General features: G+C 38.3%; 1 protein-coding gene across 1 annotated transcript in view; it reads right to left on the bottom strand.

The window, feature by feature from the left end:
• The window catches only part of LOC150081803 (SEC14-like protein 2), a 141595-nt gene that overhangs the window by 67991 nt on the left and 54361 nt on the right, over positions 1-19243 (bottom strand). The window contains exons 6-7 of the mRNA XM_090379691.1: positions 5408-5501; positions 1524-1618 (exon numbers count right to left, since the gene is read on the bottom strand). Coding sequence (XP_090235817.1) covers positions 1524-1618; positions 5408-5501 — 189 coding nt within the window. The remainder of the gene's footprint in view (positions 1-1523; positions 1619-5407; positions 5502-19243) is intronic.

Below are 19243 nucleotides of genomic sequence, written 5' to 3'. Positions count from 1 at the left end.
TATCCAGTTATATTAAAGGAGGCAGAACAGTAAGTAAGCAAACCCTTAGCCATAATTATGAGAGCTTCTTTGGACTCAGGGGAGGTACCCATGGACTGGAGATGTACAAATATGACCCCAATTCACAAAGGGCAACACAAGTAATTATAGACCTGTTAGTTTAACTTCTGTTCCAGGAAAATTAATGGAAGCACTGGTTAAAGAAGCACTGCAGAATCATCTAGACAAGACTTCAGTTATAGCTCGGACACAGCATGGTTTTGTTAAGGGAAAGTCTTGCCTGACCAATATGATTGGATACTATGATGTGGTCACAAAAGAACTGGATGTAGGGAATAACTCTGATATCATAGAATTGGATCTTAGAAAGTGTTTTGATACTGTTGCACATGGAAGACTGCTGCACAAATTGGAGCAGTGTGGCATTGGAGGCAAATTGCTGCTATGGATAAAGGGATGGTTGAGTGGGAGAAGACAGAGTGGTAATCAATGGACACTGCTCATCGTGGACTAATGTTATTAGTGGAGTCCCTCAGGGTTCAGTATTGGGTCCATTTGTTTTTTCTGTATTTATAAATGATATTGATGATGGTATATTAAGCATAATGTCCAATTTTGCAGATGATACGAAGGTTGGCAGGGTTGTTAAGGACACTAATGACAGTACACTGCTGCAACAGGACCTAGAAACGTTGAGCAGATGAGCTGGGAGGTGGCAAATGAAGTTTAACATTGACAAATGTAAAGTACTACATATGGGAAGCAGCAACCCCAGAGTGACATATCAACTCTGTGGTACTACACTGACAGTGGTAGAGAACGAAAAGGACCTGGGTGTAATTGTGCAGGCAGATATGAAATTTTCTGAGCATTGCAGGCGGTCTGCAAGAGTAGCTCAGTGTCTTGTCAATGTTATACAGGAATTTTTCTAGCAGGGATAAGGAGGTGATTATCCCCTTAAATAAGGCAATGGTCAGGCCACACCTTGAGTACTGTATACAGGTCTGGAGGCCTTGTTTTAAGAAGAATGTAGAGCTGTTGGAACGAGTACAGAGAAGGGCAACAAGATTAGTGAATGGAACAAAGGGTTGCTCTTATGAAGAAAGGCTTAAATTTTGCAAATTACAATGTCTGGAGATTAGGCACCTGCAAGGTGATCTGTTTGAGGTGTATAAAGCCTTGAATGGTTTGAGCATGCTCAATGCTGATGGAGTTGTTCCTCTTGCTCAGAACAATCATTTGATCATTTGAGAGGGCATAAATTCAAATTGAGGAAAGCCAGATGTAGGATAGATGTGCGGAAGTTTGCGTATAGCTAGCAGGTGGTTGGTTGGTGGAACAGACTTCCATCCTTTGTTGTGGAAATTGATAGCCTAAATAAATTCAAGGCTGAGCTGGACAGGTACTTGGAACGAAGGGAGAGGTGAAATGGGAGCGTGGGTTGTTTTTTTTTTTTTTTTTGGCTTGATGCTGCATAAACTTGCTTTCTTGCATCATACTAATGCTAATGCTAATGATATTACCTTGGCAGACTGTTCTTTTGTGCGTAGTAGAGCTTCTTCATAATACATAGTAAATCGATTCAACATATCCTGGAGATTCACAGACTTTACAATACCTAAAAGATAAAAGAAGCTTGCTTTCAAGAAGAGATCTTTAATTTAATGAAAAGTTTATTGATCAAAAGAAGAAGAAAAGACTGTGAATATCTGGATGAAGAATAAATCTTTTGTGATATTGGGAAAATGAGCTGTAAAAAGGTAATTTTCATTTATGTTCTTCAATAATAATCCAAATTCAGAGATAATAATAACATCAACAACTTTGGCTTTTTCAATAGACTATTTCCTCACAGCTGTTTCACCAACACTTGCTAGAACAAAGTGATACAGTTTCAACTACAGACTTAGCTGCAAACCAATGCTTTTCTAACAATTAAATTTTGCTATCACTGACCATTAGCATAAATTTTTGTGACCTTACATTCCAGTGTAGTAGTTTTGCCAATTTTCACTCATTTGGAGAGGTGTGGGTTCAGTTCCCATCTCTATCACTTGAGGAATTTCTAAGGTCCTCTTCAACTGATCGTACAGTAAGATGATCTTGGAGGGTTCCCCATTGAGTTATTCCATGTTTTTTCAACACACAAACATGCAAATTGGCCAGTGAACACATACTTGAACAGATAATACATAATGGCATAAAATGGCTTAAGAATGTAACCAAATTTTAGAAAATCTTAGCCCAACCTTTAAGAAGTTTAAAAAGGTAGTCAAAAATCCTGGTTCCAGATGTTGCATGCCAATGACAGTAACATGTGATAGCATAAATCGATGGACCCATCATACGGTGTTGTTTCACCACAACTTGAGGTTGTGAAAATGTTATTGTATGGGACCTAACATAATCCCAGGGGCTCACACATCTGGTGAGTGGGTGCCTCCGTAGCCAGGTGGGCAGGAGCAGCAGTGCGTAGCACATGCTTCTTGATTAGACCGGGATTTGAGCCCATGACCATCAAATACGGAGGATGCAGAAAAGTCAGGGAATGACCACTGCATATCCCCGGAGAAATATGACCTTATTATTATTATTAGTAGTAGTATTTATATGGTGCAAGGAAGCCTGAGGCTTATGCTGCACTAGCCAAAAAAAAAAAAAAAAAAAAAATTCCTGAGTTACCCTAAGAGAGAGAGAGAAGTAGAAGGGAATCACCAAGAAAGAGAAGAATGATGATATCCAGCTCAGGACCCTGGGTGTGCCATGCCCATACTCACCAGATGTGAGCCCCTGGGGTTCCTAATGCTGCTAAAAACCAAATAACAACAACAATCTGGTGAGTGTGGGCTTGGCACACCCAGGGTCCTCAGCTGAATATCTTCGTTCCTCTCTTTTTTCGTGATTCTATCCTACTTTTCTCTCTCTCTCTCACTCAAATTTTTTTTTTGGCTGGTGCACATAAGCCAGGGGCTTACATCTGGTGAGTATGGGCTTGGCACACCCAGGATCCTGAGCCTGATATCATCATTCTTCTCTTTCTTGGCGATTCCTCTCTCTCTCTCTCTCTCTCTCTCTCTCTCTCTCAGGGTAACTTGGAAATTTTTTTTTTTTATTATTATTATTGTTAACCATATAGTTATTATTAACCATATAGCACAAGGAAGCCTCAGGCTTCCTTGCACTATATGGTTAATAATAATAATAAGCCTCAGGCTTCCTTGGACTATATGGTTAATAATAATAATAAGCCTCAGGCTTCCTTGCACCATATGGATAATAAAAATAATAATAATATGCCACAAAAATACGTTAGATCCATTGATACCAATGTATCAATATTCAAATGTCACAGCCTACTTGTGCATTGTTGCCAATCAGGTGTATTCTACATGCTCATGGTTTATCAAATGTGTAACAGTATACTTCCAGCACAATAATGTGCCATGTCACTGGTCACTTGGGAATAATTCCACGAAAGTGAAGGTAATGGTAGCATACTATACTGGCCTGCTCAGTCATCACCAAATCACAATCCAATTGCGATTCTGCGGAATAAGAGTGTTTGCCCTGGTGATAGTGAAGTCCACAGCTCCAAAACAGCAGTTCATAGTCATGTCACAGTGGCAAAACTATATATTCTGCCTCCCCACAAGACTGCTGAGGCCCCACATGACCTTTATTACCCATACCAAACCAGCCTTTGTTCCTCCACACCCATTGTGTTGGACCTGGCAATTTAGTAGTTTCATCACTGGCATGTAAGATTATGGTAGAGGAGAGAGTGATGGCTTGAAATTTGTTTCCCTGAGAAGAGAGTGAAGTGAGAATACGTTGGGTACCATTCCATTCAAGAAAGCTTCTTGAAGAAATTCTTTCTCCAGTGTTCTTACAATGTTCTCATTAACAGCCTACTAAACACACTGCTTCTTTGCATTGGAATATGTTTGCTAGGCTACTAATTATCGCAAATGAGTCTAGTATAAAAGAAAAAAAAAAAAAAAAGGTTAGGTTAGTATATATGACTATTTGGGAGGGACTCAAGAAAAAAAAAAAAAAAAAAAGAGGCCTCCGAAGCCGAGTGGTCAGGAGCGGGAGTGCAGTAGCACACGCTCTTCGAGTAGATCGTGATTCAAGCCCCTGACTGATAAATACAGTCAATCTGCCAACCTGCATTAGACCAGCGTGGCAGATTATCGTCCATTTCCCTCACCATCAATTGTTGGGGAGGCTTCCATTCTGCAGTGGGTTGATAATGGTTGCAGTTTACCTTTTTACCAAGAAAAAAAGAAAGCATTAGGTATGTATATATGACTATTTGGGAGGGACTCAAGAAAAAAAAAAAAAAAAAAAAACCCAATTAACGTTGTTGTTTTTTTTAATCCCTCCTGAATAGTTGTATTCAGGATGAATTAAAATCAGGAGCAGTGACTGCCAAGCTACACTTGGCAGTCATGGCTCAGCACAACCGATGTAACTGTATACCAAAGATTAACTTTTTTTTTTTTCCCCCAATTCATGAACGGTTATGGTTTTTTGATCTGATCAATATCTTAATGATTTTCTATCAGTATATATATATCTATTATACAGTTAAATACCAACACTTTAATCACAGAAAGGTGATAGCACACTCGACAAACTTTAGTAATTGAATTCAACTAGTTTTACTGAAATCCTTGCCACTCTCCACCTGTTCTGCTCATGGGCAATGTCCTTCCTATATGCATGCATATGTTTATCACAAATGACAGTTCAACATAACCTCTTAGACTGTTCATTTTATTTCACATCAGAAATACTACCTTCTACTCTCTGACACAAATGCAACAATCCTTATCACTAACCCACCTGTTGGGAAACAATGCTAATCTGGATGAGCTCTTCACCTATCTCAAACAAACCAGACTATATGAATATTTCTAATTTCAAATAAAGCAAATTTCCAGCATCTATCCAAACACTGGAATTGGCACATTTTGGCCTAAGTTGCCTTTGTGATGATCAACTTCTATACCACCAATCCTACTGTGTAATTGGGTATCGACAATTGAACAAATGATAATCGTGCATTGTTTAATCAAATATGCTGTCCCATTTCCATGCATATATTACAGATAAACTGTTTTTCTCTATGTAAATCAACATAAGCTTGAAAATAAAATAAAAAAAATTTCTTTAAAAATTTCAGAAATGAACAAATTTCAGTGAACATAGGTTGGACTACACAACTTTTCAACCTTTCCCAGCCACTGAACCATTTTTCCAACTGGAATATTTTGATATCTTGAAAAACATTCATACCGAATATAAAATTCTATGCATGCAAAAATTATGGAAAGCCCAATTCAGCAGAACACAGGCTGAAAAATAGTGCTACCTAGACTTATGATTTTTTTTTTTTTTTTACCTGTAATATCTGCCTGTGAAGGTATAAACATTTGTACAGGAAATCCCTCCTTATCATATCCTAAAACTCCTGTTGGGATATATTTATTCAGAATCTATAATAAAGTTTAAAAGATTCATAAATTTTAAAAAAATGCATAAATTAAAAAAAAAAAAAAACATTCATTATTTGAAGAAACTAGTAATCCTTTACTTCAGTACCGTGGTGTGACAGTGTCGGAGCTTGTGATTCATATCCCCAGGGGCTCACATCTGGTGAATATGGGCTTGGCAAACCCAAGATAGGTCACACACACACACACACACACACACACACACACACACACACACACACACACACACACACACACACACACACGAATTTCTTTTTTCTTTTGCTGATACAGCATAAGCCTCAGGCTTCCTTGCACCATATGGCTAATAATAATAATATCTGTTATTCTGAATGAACATGCGTATCATTTATCCTGGGAATTTACGCTTTATGTTTGTCCGCCTGTATTTAGGGAACTTAAACTTGCTATTCAGAGCTTAGTGAAAATATGACAAACCTACATGGGAGTATCGAACAGGATACCCCCATGTGGGTTTGTCATATTTTCACTAAGAAAGTAAAAGGTATTTAATTATAGTCAATGTTGTTAATTTTAAAATTCTGCCATTGCCGCATATAAAGAAGTAAAATTTTAAGGTTTAAATTTATCATGAAATACACACAGATGCACACTTGTATGAGCATGCAACAAATCAAATTAAAGTATTCCTTGAGCAGCATGACGCTTAGGTAAACTGTATTGTTTGAAGAAAAAAGTTCAAAACTTAAGTTGGCATTATGTTTATTTCCGAATTGAAAATATGTGCATAATGGAGTCAATCATTTCGAGGTATTTTCTTACCGCTCCTTCGATGTCTTCACAAGAATGTTCTTGTGACTGAAAGAATTAATTTTTTAAATTCTTTCTGAATTACTGAATGCAAATTTACAATGCAGAAGAGGGAAAATAGAGTGAGCAAAACACATGCTGAGTCAGAAAAAGTTGGAAATCAGTGTTCAGTCAGAATTCAGAGCTGAATTCTCCAACACTGATATCCTGCAACAGTGCGATGCTGAAGTACAGGATTACCACAACAGTTAATTATACACATAAATGAAAGAGCATTTGTAAGTACGCTATTTGGTGATATCTCAAATTTTATATAAATTTTTATACTTAATATTACAACTTCCATCTGTTGCTATTCACATCGGAGGAATTAGTTTTCGCTTTAAATTAAAATAGATTTAACTTAAATTTAAAATTAAATTAAATTCACTTTCGGGTTCATAAATAAAATGTATAGCAATCGCAAAGTGATACTTAGTATTTGTAGTGGCAAATGATGTTAGAAAGCAAGCTTATAAAGCATCAGTAAAAAGAAAACGTACCCACATCAGCTATCCTACCCTACTAATAATTTATCTAGTTCTTCCTTAAATTTATTCAAATTACCTATTTCCACAGCACAAGATGGAAGTTTGTTCCAGCAATCAACTAACCTGAAGGCAAATTTCCGACATCTGTCCTGCAACTCTCAATTTAAATTTATACTCCAAGTTTTCTATAATGACCACTCTTATACCTGTGAATATTAAGATAGTTTATTTAGCTATTAACTAAATTACTTGGTATAAGAGTGGTCATTATAGAAATCTAGATTTCATTAAAAACCACCACGTAATGTCCTCCTTCAACTATAACCCCCTCAGTCTGCGTGATAACACTGTGGCAATGTCACCATCCTTGTCACACCAGGTGGAAAAGCCCTGGTTCGAATCCAGTCAATGACAGGAAGATCTTTTATGAGCTTTTTTCACTCTGGCATAGTTAGTCGGTATCAGGCATAGGTAGCAAATAGTTTTTTCCCCAGAAACTCAGGTTTTTCGTCTGGCAAACTGGCAAATTGACCAGATAACAAACACAATCACTGAATACACTTGGGCAGATGAAAAGTTTATTCCAAGGTGGCCCTAGTGTGACATTTTTTTTTTTTTTTTTAGTATTAACCCCTCAAGCGTTTTGTCTGAGCAAGAGGAATGGTTCAAAGAGCACAGGGCAGGCTTCAAAATTTGGGAACCATGTTCTAGAATTACTTGCAGACCTGGGATCCTGTGCAAAACTTATACAGGGTGTTTTTGTAATAGGGATTTTTTAATTTTTTTTCAAATTTTACAGTAACTAAGAAATAATTCAATAATTTTATATTATTTTGAGCAAAAATTTAAAATATGGATAGTATTTAATACATTAATCAACAATATTGTTTAACAATTGCAGTCATATTATAAAAATAGGAACATGAATAAAATAATAATAGGAACCAATAATCACACAAACAATACAGATATTTTGAAAATGAGTATAACATAAATATTACATTTTGAAATAACGTCCTATGTTCGACATCAAACGAAACATACACATTGAGAATGAAGTGTGTGCTCTACTTCTAGCAATTTTCAAGTCGATGGCACAAGCATTCTTAGAGTGATGATAATGTGGGTAAGATGGCAGTAGAATCGTTGATAAAAATGTGTAAAAGACGTGGATGTTATTATTATTTAGAGCAGGGGTATCTTAATTTTTGCTTTAAGCGAGCAAGATTTTTCTACTTACAATACGTGCAAACATACATATTAAAATATAAATTTTCATGCTTAAAGATTAAAAATGCATTTCTTCATTTTTTTTTTGCCGCATTACGCATACAAGAAGGGAGTATATGATGAGAGCCTTGTTGATCAATTCAGCCCTGGAGAGATTGTGCAAGGCTCAAGGGGCAGAATTTTTTGTTGACAGGAGAGACTGCTTCTACAGGAATGGGATACACTTAAATAGAAAGGGTGCAAGAATATTTACTGATGCTATCGAGGCAGTGTTAGGTGGGTCAGAAAACTGCTAGCTTGGGAGGGTAACACAGACTAAGAAAGTAGGAAACTAACAAGAAGAAGGAATGAATCACTTAAGTTTATCAAGCGGAAATCTGCTGTACACCGATGGAAACAGTGAAAGTAGTGAAGGTGTGTTGGGTTTCTGGTCCATAAAGATTTAAAAAACATTTCGGAATTCAAAATTACATCACAAAGGGTGTAAAGAATAATACTCAAGATTTCTAAGAGGTACAAGCTAAAGTTAATAATAATTTATGCACCAACTTCGAGCCATGATGATGAAGAGGTTGAAGAAATGCACACCGAAATTGAGTCTTCTAGATGAGCAGAAAACCCACTACACTATTATTATGGGGGACTTCAATGCTAAGGCTGGTAAAAGACAAAACAGCGCAGAAAGGGGAACTATAGGAAATTTTGGAATTGGTGAAAGAAATCAAAGAGGTGAAAGACTCGTGGAATTTGCAGAATCCCAAGGATTGTCAGTAGTGAACACTTTTTTCAAGAAAAGGGTGAACAGAAAGTGGACATGGAAGAGTCCAAAAGGATTAACAACTAATTAAATCAACTTCATCCTCATTAACAGAAGATATATTGTGAATGATGTTACCATCCTGAATAAGGTAAATGTTGGAAGTGATTACAGAATGGTAAGGTGTACACTTGATATAGAGGTAGGAAAGGAAAGGAAAAAACTGACTCAAGTAAATAATACAAAGGTCTTTGAGATAACAGTAGATTATAGACCTAGTCAGGATCCTAAGTTTATTCTAAATTGGGATAGCGAGATTTGGAAGCTAATCAATACTTACGAGTCCGTAGAAGTACCGTTCGTGAATTCCCGCCATTTTTACACGATAGCATAAGCTTAGTGTAGTATAGTGCATAATATAATATTGTCAATCAATTAATCAGTAAATCTATTAATCTTGATAAACTTTATTGTCAATTAAATTGTACTTTTAACTATATATAATGACTTGGTCATAACAAATAATTAATACATAACTATAGTGGTACATGTGATACGGAAGTAGTATAAAGGGAACTCGTAGAAAACACTAGATACCAAAAAAATAAATATAGCGTTATAACTGTTTTGGGATATAACTTAAGGAATTAATTTTGTTTTGAAATTTTATTGAATAAATAGGAATCATGACTCAGACCAGGGCAGCAAAGCAAAAGGCTAAAGCTAATGGGAGTGCTGTGGTTCAGGGGAGAACTGAGGGGGGGCAGTTGCCCTCTGAATCACAGTCTTTTAAAATGCACTGTTTGCTTGATGTTTGCGGTGCAGTCGGGTACGGGACATGATACTGCCAAGGGGGATGTCTTTGTGTGTGCACGATGTAAGGAGTGCAAGGAAATCAGGCGACAACTCAGCGTTGTTATGGGCCTTTATGAGAGCTTGAAGGACAGGGTGGATGCCCTCGAAGGAAATAAATTGAGGGGCCCATCAAGCTCTCAGCTGCCCACATCAACGCCAGAGCTTGCACTTGGTCATCAGGCAACACAGAGGCAGCCCCCTAGGCAGAATGCGGTGGTCCCACAGGAACTAGTAGTTGTTGGTGACTCTATTGTCAGGGAAACGGGGAACATGCTTTGTAAAAAGGATGGGTGGAATAGGACCAAGGTATGTCTGCCAGGGGCAAAGGTTGATGACGTTGTAGAGCGGATATCATCTTTTAAGGGCACAAAAGGTGATATAGTTGTACATGTTGGCACTATTGATATTAAGAGTAGGAGACCAGTGGAATTACTTAGCAAGTACAGGTCACTGTTGAAAAAAAGCCGTGAATTAGGGTTGAATTTGAAAGTGTCTGCAATTCTGCCCAGACACGACAGGAAGGAGTATATGATGAGAGCCTTGTCGATCAATTCGGCCCTGGAGGGATTGTGCAAGGCTCAAGGGGTAGAATTTTTTTCAGCCTGGACTGTACTTGTCAACAGGAGAGATTGCTTCTACAGGGATGGGATACACTTAAATAGAAAGGGTGCAAGAATTTTTGCTGATGCTGTCGAGGCAGTGTTAGGTGGGTCGGAAAACTGCTAGTTAGGGGGGGATACAAGGACTAACAGATTAACAGTAGCCACTGTCAGAGGTGGAAGTGATTCTTGCACTGCTTCTATTGAAATGAGCAGAAGCCTGAAAAACAAGATGCAGGATATTTCAGAGATTGCTGGGAGTCATTGCGGTACAAGTAAACACATGGGTTGTGTTAGGGTAGCTAAGAATAGAAACAGGTGCATGTATACCTGCGTGTACACCAATGCTAGGAGTTTGGTAAATAAATTTGATGAATTTGAGGTATTGCTCAAAACATCAAAGGCAGATATTGTTGGGATATCAGAGACATGGTGTCACACAGATATAAGGAATGTGGAACTGGAATTTGGGGAATACAAAGTGTATAGAAAGGATAGACAGGACAGGAGAGGAGGAGGAGGAGGGGTTATGCTATTAGTTAAGAAACACAAAGTTCAAGGAAGTGAAGCCAGTCGACATCGATGGACAGGGCAGTGACGAGTCAGTTTGGTGTGACATAAGCATAGGGAAATCAAAATTGAGAGTAGGAGTGTGCTATAGGCCTAATGACTCTGATGAGTATAATAAGATATTGTACAGGGAAATAGAGTGGGCCAGTAAATCAGAGAGAGTCTTATAATGGGGGATTTTAATTTCCCAGATATTGACTGGAATTTGTGGATTGGTCACTCGCACGCTAGCAAGGCTCTTGTGGATTTATTGGATGATTGTTTTCTACATCAGCATGTTCGTGAGGCAACAAGAGGGAGCAATACTCTTGATCTGATTATCAGTAGTGATTCTATATGTATTAAGAATCTGCAGATAAATGAACCACTAGGTGGCAGTGATCACAGTGTGTTGAAGTGGGATTTACTCAAGGAGGTAACTACCATCAGAGGTAAAGGGAAGGGTTTTTGTTTTCGTAAAGGCGACTATGATGGTCTGAGACAGTATTTAAATTCTATACAGTGGGACCAACTGATGATGTTATCAACAGCAAACTCAAAATGGGAAGCATTCAAGGAATTAATCTTGGAGGCTACCAGGCTTTACATACCAACTAAGAAATATTGTTCAAGGTTTAGGCCTAAATGGTTGTCAGATGAACTAATGAGACGTGGCAGAGAAGAAAAATGCATGGGATACATACAAATTAATCGGTGACATGGAAGCCTATGATAGATATAAGTTGGTCTGTAACCAATTCACAAAGGAGATTAGGCAGGCAAAGGCAGACTACGAAAAATCCTTGGCAAAGGATGCAAAGAAAAACAGAAAAGAGTTCTTTACCTATTTAAACTCAAGAAGGAAAGGGATGAATCAGATTGGTCCACTGGATATTAATGGTTCAACAGTTGAGGATCCTGCTCAGGTGGCTAACAATCTAAACGAGTATTTTGCATCTACATTCACGCATGAGGAGTTATTCAGGAAGGAGAATGATGTAGGTAAAGTAAACATTGGCAGTGAGCTGGATGATTTTGTAATAACTGAGAGGAAAGTGGAGGAGAGATTGTTGAGGATAAACATAAAAAAGGCACCTGGGGGGGATGGGATCTATCCAGTTATATTAAAGGAGGCAGCAAAGGAAGTAAGCAAACCCCTAGCCATAATTATGAGAGCTTCTTTGGACTCAGGGGAGGTACCCATAGACTGGAGATGTGCAAATGTGACCCCAATTCACAAAGGAGGATCAAAGGCTGACACAAGTAATTATACACCTGTTAGTTTAACTTCTGTTCCAGGTAAATTAATGGAGGCACTGGTTAAAGAAGCACTGCAGGATCATCTAGACAAGAATTCAGTTATAGCTCAGACACAGCATGGTTTTGTTAAGGGCAGGTCTTGCCTGATCAATTTGATTGGATACTATGATGTAGTCACAAAAGAACTGGATGCAGGGAATAACTTTGATATTATATATTTGGATCTTAGAAAGGCTTTTGATACTTTTGCACATGGAAGACTGCTGCACAAATTGGAGCAGTTTGGCATTGGAGGCAAATTGCTGCATGGATAAGGGGATGGTTGAGTGGCAGAAGACAGAGAGTGGTAATCAATGGACACTGCTCAACGTGGACTAATGTTATTAGTGGAGTTCCTCAGGGTTCAGTGTTGGGTCCGTTGTTGTTTTCGGTGTTTATGAATGATATTGATGATGGGATATCAAGTTTAATGTCCAAGTTTGCAGATGATACAAAGGTTGGCAGGGTTGTTAAGGACACTAGTGATGCTATGCTGCTGCAACAGGATCTGGAAAGGTTGAACAGATGGGCTGAGAGGTGGCAAATGAAGTTTAACATTGACAAATGTAAAGTACTACATATAGGAAACAGTAACCCCAGAGCAACACATCAACTCTGCGGTACTACACTGACAGTGGTGGAGAATGAAAAGGACCTGGGGGTAACTGTGCAGGCAGATATGAAGTTCTCTGAGCAGTGCAGACGAGCTGCAAGAGTAGCTCATGGTGTCTTGTCAAGGATATACAGGAATTTTTCTAGCAGGGATAAGGAGGTGATTATTCCCTTGTATAAGGCAATGGTTAGGCCACATCTTGAGTACTGTATACAGGTCTGGAGGCCTTATTTCAAGAAGGATGTAGAGCTGCTGGAACGGGTACAGAGAAAGGCAACAAGATTAGTGAATGGAACAAAGGGTTGCTCTTACGAAGAAAGGCTCGAGTTTTGCAAATTACAGAGTCTGGAGACTAGGCACCGGCGAGGTGATCTGATAGAGGTGTATAAGGCTTTGAATGGTTTGAGCATTCTCAATGCCAATGGGATTCTTCATCTTGCTCAAAATAATCACCTCAGAGGGCATAAATTCAAATTGAGGAAGGACGGATGTCGGATAGATGTGCGGAAATTTGCCTTGGGCCAGTGGGTGGTTGGTTGGTGGAACCGACTTCCGTCACTTGTTGTTGAAGTTGATAGCCTAAAAAACAAATTTAAGGCTCAACTGGACAGGTATTTCGAACGAACAGAGGGGTGAAATGGGAATGGTGTGTTTTTTTTTTTTTTTTTTTGGCTGATGCTGAATAAGCTTGCTTTCTTGCATCATATGCCTCTACTAATGCTAATGCTGTTACCATCCTGAATAAGGTAAATGTTGGAAGTGATCACAGAATGGTAAGGTGTACATTTGATATAGAGGTAGGAAAGGAAAGGAAAAAACTGACTCAAGTAAATAATACAAAGGTCTTTGAGATAACAGAAGAGGAGAAAAAGCAGTATGTACTGGAACTTAAGAACACTTAAGTTCGAGAACTTAAGTTTGAGCTTCTGCAGACTGCTCAGGACCAAGATATTGACGAGGAATAATACAACTTTCTGAAAGTGATAAAGCCCAAGAAACCTACAGGGAAAAAAGAAATCCAAAGAAGAAAAGATTAGTCAAGAAACACTTGTTATGATGTACCGAAGGTGACAAATGAAGAGCAAGATAAACACTGACAAGGAGAAAATTGAGTATACTGAGTTATGCAAAGCCATTAGAAAGAGACTCACAGAGGACCTAAGAAGATTTAACACAAGAAAAGTAGAACAAGTGTTAAGGGAAAACAAAGGACTTAAATCAGCAGCCATGGGCAGTAATACACTAAGACAAATGATACTAAAACTCAAGAATAGTGATGGTGTACTTATAAACAGCAGAGAAGGCATAATTCAAATAGCAGAAGACTACTATAGAGAATTATACAAGGATTGAGGGAATCATGCCAGCAGTGGGGAAGTTGGATCGCAAATTAGCAACACATACGACATATCTGATATTCTTCCTGATGAGGTAGAACATGCTTTAAAGAAAATGAAGAATCAGAAAGCCCCAGAGGAAGATAAAGTTACTGTACAGTTGTTAAAATTCGGAGGAGGAGACATAACACAAAAACTGGCAAGGCTCTTCACAAAGTGCATTAGAAAAGGTGTGACGCCTAAGCAGTGGAATAATGCAATCATAGTTTTAATGCATAAGAAAGGAGATAAATCAGAAATTATAGACCAATTAGCTTGTTATCCCACATCTACAAGTTGTTCACAAGGGTCATTATTAACAGATTAGAAAGAATACCTCATGAGAATCAACCGAAAGAGCAGCTGCCTTTAGGACAGGATTTCCAACTTCACAGTTACCTGCAGTGTCTTCGAAGAAATAAGGTCCAATAACACCTCCTGATCAAATTACACACCACACTGTCAGAGGCAGATTTAACGGCGGGTGCACCGGGCCCGTGCCCTGGGCCCCGACTTCTGAAGGGCCCACACAAAACCCCAACAAATTAGTGGAACATATTAGTTCAAAACTTTGTGATTATTATTATGCTATTATTAATTATATTATACATATATTATATTCAAATTTTATTGGAAATAAAACATTAATAGTACATAATATTTTTTATTTATTTAAAAAAATTGTTAACATGTATTTTTATTTTCCCTGTCTCTCTCTCTCTCTCTCTCTTTATTTTAAGGGGCCCAATATTTTCTTCTGCGCCCGGGGCCTCAACCGAACTTAATCCGCTCCTGCACACTGTCGCTCTGCGAGGACGTAATGGTTGCTGATGAATCACTTGTGGATTTTCAGTGGTCCAATAGTGGCTATTTTGTTTGTTAACATAACCACTGAGGTCGAAATGGGCTTCATCGATCATTATGATTTTTCTCATAAAAATTCGGATTCTCATTAGCAACAAGTATAATTGAATTACTGTAGTTGCGACAGCATTCATGGTTGAAGTTCTTGAATCTTTTTTTTTTTTTTGGTGTGGCCATGCACCTCCCAAGGTTTTTGCAGTACTTTGATCCAAGCCCGAAGCGGGATTCGAAACCACGACCTTTGGGTTGCCAGGCAGGTACTTTACCCACCCGGCTAGCCCGGTCGGCTGTTCTTGAATCAACTGTATCTTATATGGATACATATGCAAATCATTTTTGAGAATATTCTGCAGAGACAACCACAAAATTCCAATTTGTTTGGAACATTGTCTGTTCTTCACAGAGGCGGATTTAACGATTTAATGGCCGGCGCACCAGGCCCCGACTTCTGAAGGGTCCAAGCAAAACCCCAACAAATTAGTTGAACATATTATTAGTTCAACTATAATAATATGTTCAACTATTAGTTCAAAACTTTGTGATTATTATTATGCTATTATTAATTATATTATATATATATTATATTCAAATTTTATTGGAAATAAAACATTAATAGTACATAATATTTTTTATTTATTTAAAAAAATGTTAACATGTATTTTTATTTTCCCTGTCTCTCTATTTTTTTTTAATGGGGCCCAATATTTTCTTCTGCGCCTGGGGCCTCAACCGACCTTAATGCGCTCCTGGTTCTTCAACTAAATTTTCACGCACGATTTCGATATTCTCCACTGAGCTTGCACTTCTAATGCGGCCTGACCCTGGTCTACCTGCCACAACACTGCTTTCCTCGAAATTAGCCACTAAACGAGTAATTGTGAAACTGAAGGCGTATTGTTTCTGCCAAGAATTGGATGCAATTTTCTGAGAGTCACCATTACTGACGACTGATTTTCGTAGTACGTTTTAATAATAAGAACGTGTTGTTGAATCTTTAAGTGCTCCATAACAAATCTGCCATGTCTACACTACTTGATGGTCAAATATTCACTGTCACGTTCGAACCAAACCAAAATGGCAGCCGTTATAAGTTGTAAAGTTATTTTTTGGCCACCCTATATCTTCACCTAAATTTAATTTTTTTTTTCTCTTTCAAGTTTATTTTTTTCTTCTTGAAGAAAATAGCAAGCTTTTCTAATATCATTACATTTGGGAAAAGCTTCATGAAAATTCCTATGGCATGTTTGGTAATGTCTTTCACAATTTGACTTCCGATAGTCAGCCAAACACGCCTGACTTAATAAGCAAATTTCACCAGTTCTACTACTATTATCTATTACCAAATCATATTACCAAGAAGGCTGAAATGCATCCTTTTTTTTTTCTTTGCATTTGGAACGTGTAGGTCTAAATCGGATGACTGAGAAGGTAGTGTTGATGCGCCATTTTTTTTCCCTCATCATGTTCGTTTCGGTTTCTTTTTAAAAACGTATCCATTTTAAAAGAGTTTAGTAACTTTAGTTAAATCTGTTAAACGAAAATACATTTCAGTATTTGCACACAAAATCAAAAGATTTCTTACTATAACACTTTCATCACCTTTGAAGTCAGCACTATACACAAACGGTACCTATTGCAGCACGGCAACTGAGCGTAAATCTGTTCTAACCTGTTAAAACCAGAAATTGAGAATTGCATGAGGCAGTGTCCTCGGTCTTTAGCGACACTAAGGCAATAATGATACAAGGTATTTTGTAAAATTTTTCTTACTAAATTGAATATTTCCAAGAGAAACATCTACAACAGTGCGTTTTAACTATCAAGTTACGTGTATCAAGTAATTCATACGTCATGAATGCAGTGGAGGAAAAACAACTTATAAAGCCATTTTAGTTTTCTTTCCAAGAAGGTTGGAGAGTATCTCTTACAGAAAATTACATTTTCTATTATTATGAGCCTATTATTAGGCTTAATTAGTAGGCGCATTTACAGAGGTTTTTGATAGGACGAAGCCGGGTGGGTAAAGCGCCTGCCTGGCAATCCAAAGGTCGCGGGTTCGAATCCCGCCTAAAAAACCTTGGGAGGTGCACTATGGCCACAGAAGACGATGCGCCAATAACTACCAAAAAAAAAAAAAAAAGATAGGACGAAGCAACTTTTTTGTTGAAGTCGAGTTCTGTGTCCACAGTAGACTATTAAATTCTACGACATTATTATACAATCCTAAGCTATTTCGTAGAATTTGAGACGTCGGGTGAAAAGTGCTCGTGAGCATCCATTTTAGGACAGGTCGCGAGCAAAATTTATTTTTTAAAGAGCACAAGGGTGCTCGCGAACTCCAGGTTATAAACCTCTGATTTAGACCATTTAAGTGCTGGCCCTGTTCTACTGAACCGGCGAACTTGCTTGTGGGCGGCCCTTCAACATCATTCATCTTAATCAATATTTCTCCACTCAGTCTTAAACACAACCTTCGTAGGTAGCACAGTTGGTATTAGCACCGACTTCCACACCGGATGGAAAAGACCTGAGTTCTAATCCCGTTGACAATGCGAGGAAATTTTATGGACCTTTTCACAACGTAACTAAGTTAGTATGCCTCAGATGAGGACAGTATGATTTTTTGCCTCCAGAAATTGAGGTTTTTCGTCCAGAAAATAGCAAATCGACCACAAGCCACACGAAATTCACAAACATATTTTATACGGTTCAATACAGCCTAAGTTTGCTGAAAACATACCTAAAACACTTCATATTCTTTTATGAACAAAGTCTGAGAAATTTATAGCTACACCTCGTGTGTATAAATATAAGAGGATTATCCCAGAAGCGCTTAACTTAAAATAAATTTATTTTATTTATATATAAATTTTATATCATGTGAATATTAAGATAGTTTATTTAGCTATTAACTAAATCACAATATATTAAGGTAACGTTTCAATGTTTTTATACACTTAGTGATCATTGAATTATGACCACCTCTATGAAAACTGAATGCGACCCGTTGACCACGTGAGGTACGAGAATGCCGAGTTAGTCGACCTACGTAGCATAGATAAGGTGTCAATGGTTCAGTAGGCAGTAAAATTCCGAGCGTGATGGGTAAAAGGAAGGATTTATCGGACTTTGATAAAGGACAGATTGTGGGTGCTCGACGAGCTGATGCCTCGATTTCCCAAACGGCTGAACTGGTGGGGTGTTCGAAAGCCGCCGTAGTTAAAGTGTACCTGGACTGGCGTCAAAATGGTCAAACAATGACCCGACGGCAAAACTGCAAAGGTCTGAGAATGGTTGATGTTAGAGGTGAGCGCCGAGTCCGACGACTCGTACAGGCGCAGCATTGTTGAAGAGTTCACTACCCAATACAACATGGGCCGACCCGGAACGATATCTGGCATGACCATGCGTCGCATGCTCGCACGTATGGGCTAATAAATAGCATCTCTCATACTGTGGGTTTATCTTCACAAGTGGATTGTCATGTCTGCAATACCAGGGTACCTGCCCACCCACCGATGAGAAGCCAACAAAGCCTTGAAACGCAGTGTGGGCGGTAGTGCTCACTGAGAATAAGTAACAATGGCTTTCTCTTTTAGAGACGCGTTACTTATTTGAGGTAGTGCAATACAAGGCAACTCGTTGTGAAGGAGGTGCACAATATGAGATACAGATAAAACGATGCCTTTTTACACTACTATCGTAGTTTTTTCGTTTAAGAGTTATCTATGGTGTATTTACACTGATATTATATAGATAATGGAGTAGCGTATAAAACCTGACTGATATACTTGGCATTAGAAATTATTTAACACTGTTTATAGTACAAATGCGCCACATGTGCCATCGTGGTAGTGCGGTGGTTCTGATTATTATCTGACAACGTGAAGAAAAGGCCTAGGTTTCGGTCCTGTTTAGACAGGAGGAAATTTTATGGCCGTTTTCACACAGTGCTCGAGTTAGTCGGTCTAGGGAGAGGGCGGCAAAGTTTCACATTCCCAGAAATTCGGGTTTTCCATCCAAAAAACAGATAAGTCTACTAAAGATCACATTGAATTTATAACTATTCTGATACCTCATGGCCTTAGGTCATGGCACAAAATCAAATAACAACACCAGTTTTCTGGCAGACACAGGCTCGCTCAGTGATCCCATGGAGAGCAATGTAGAGAGTTCGTGTCTGGTGAACTCTGCGTTATCATCATCCTGAAGTTGTTCGCCCAATATGCAAATCATTGCACAGAACTAGTTAATGCCACATTTAGTACACCTTTAGTACAC

This window comes from Mastigoproctus giganteus, chromosome 8 (genome assembly GCF_048544385.1).
Source record: "Mastigoproctus giganteus isolate SK-2022 chromosome 8, ASM4854438v1, whole genome shotgun sequence".
NCBI lineage: Eukaryota > Metazoa > Arthropoda > Arachnida > Uropygi > Thelyphonidae > Mastigoproctus > Mastigoproctus giganteus.
This window is presented reverse-complemented; position numbering and strand designations above follow the sequence as displayed.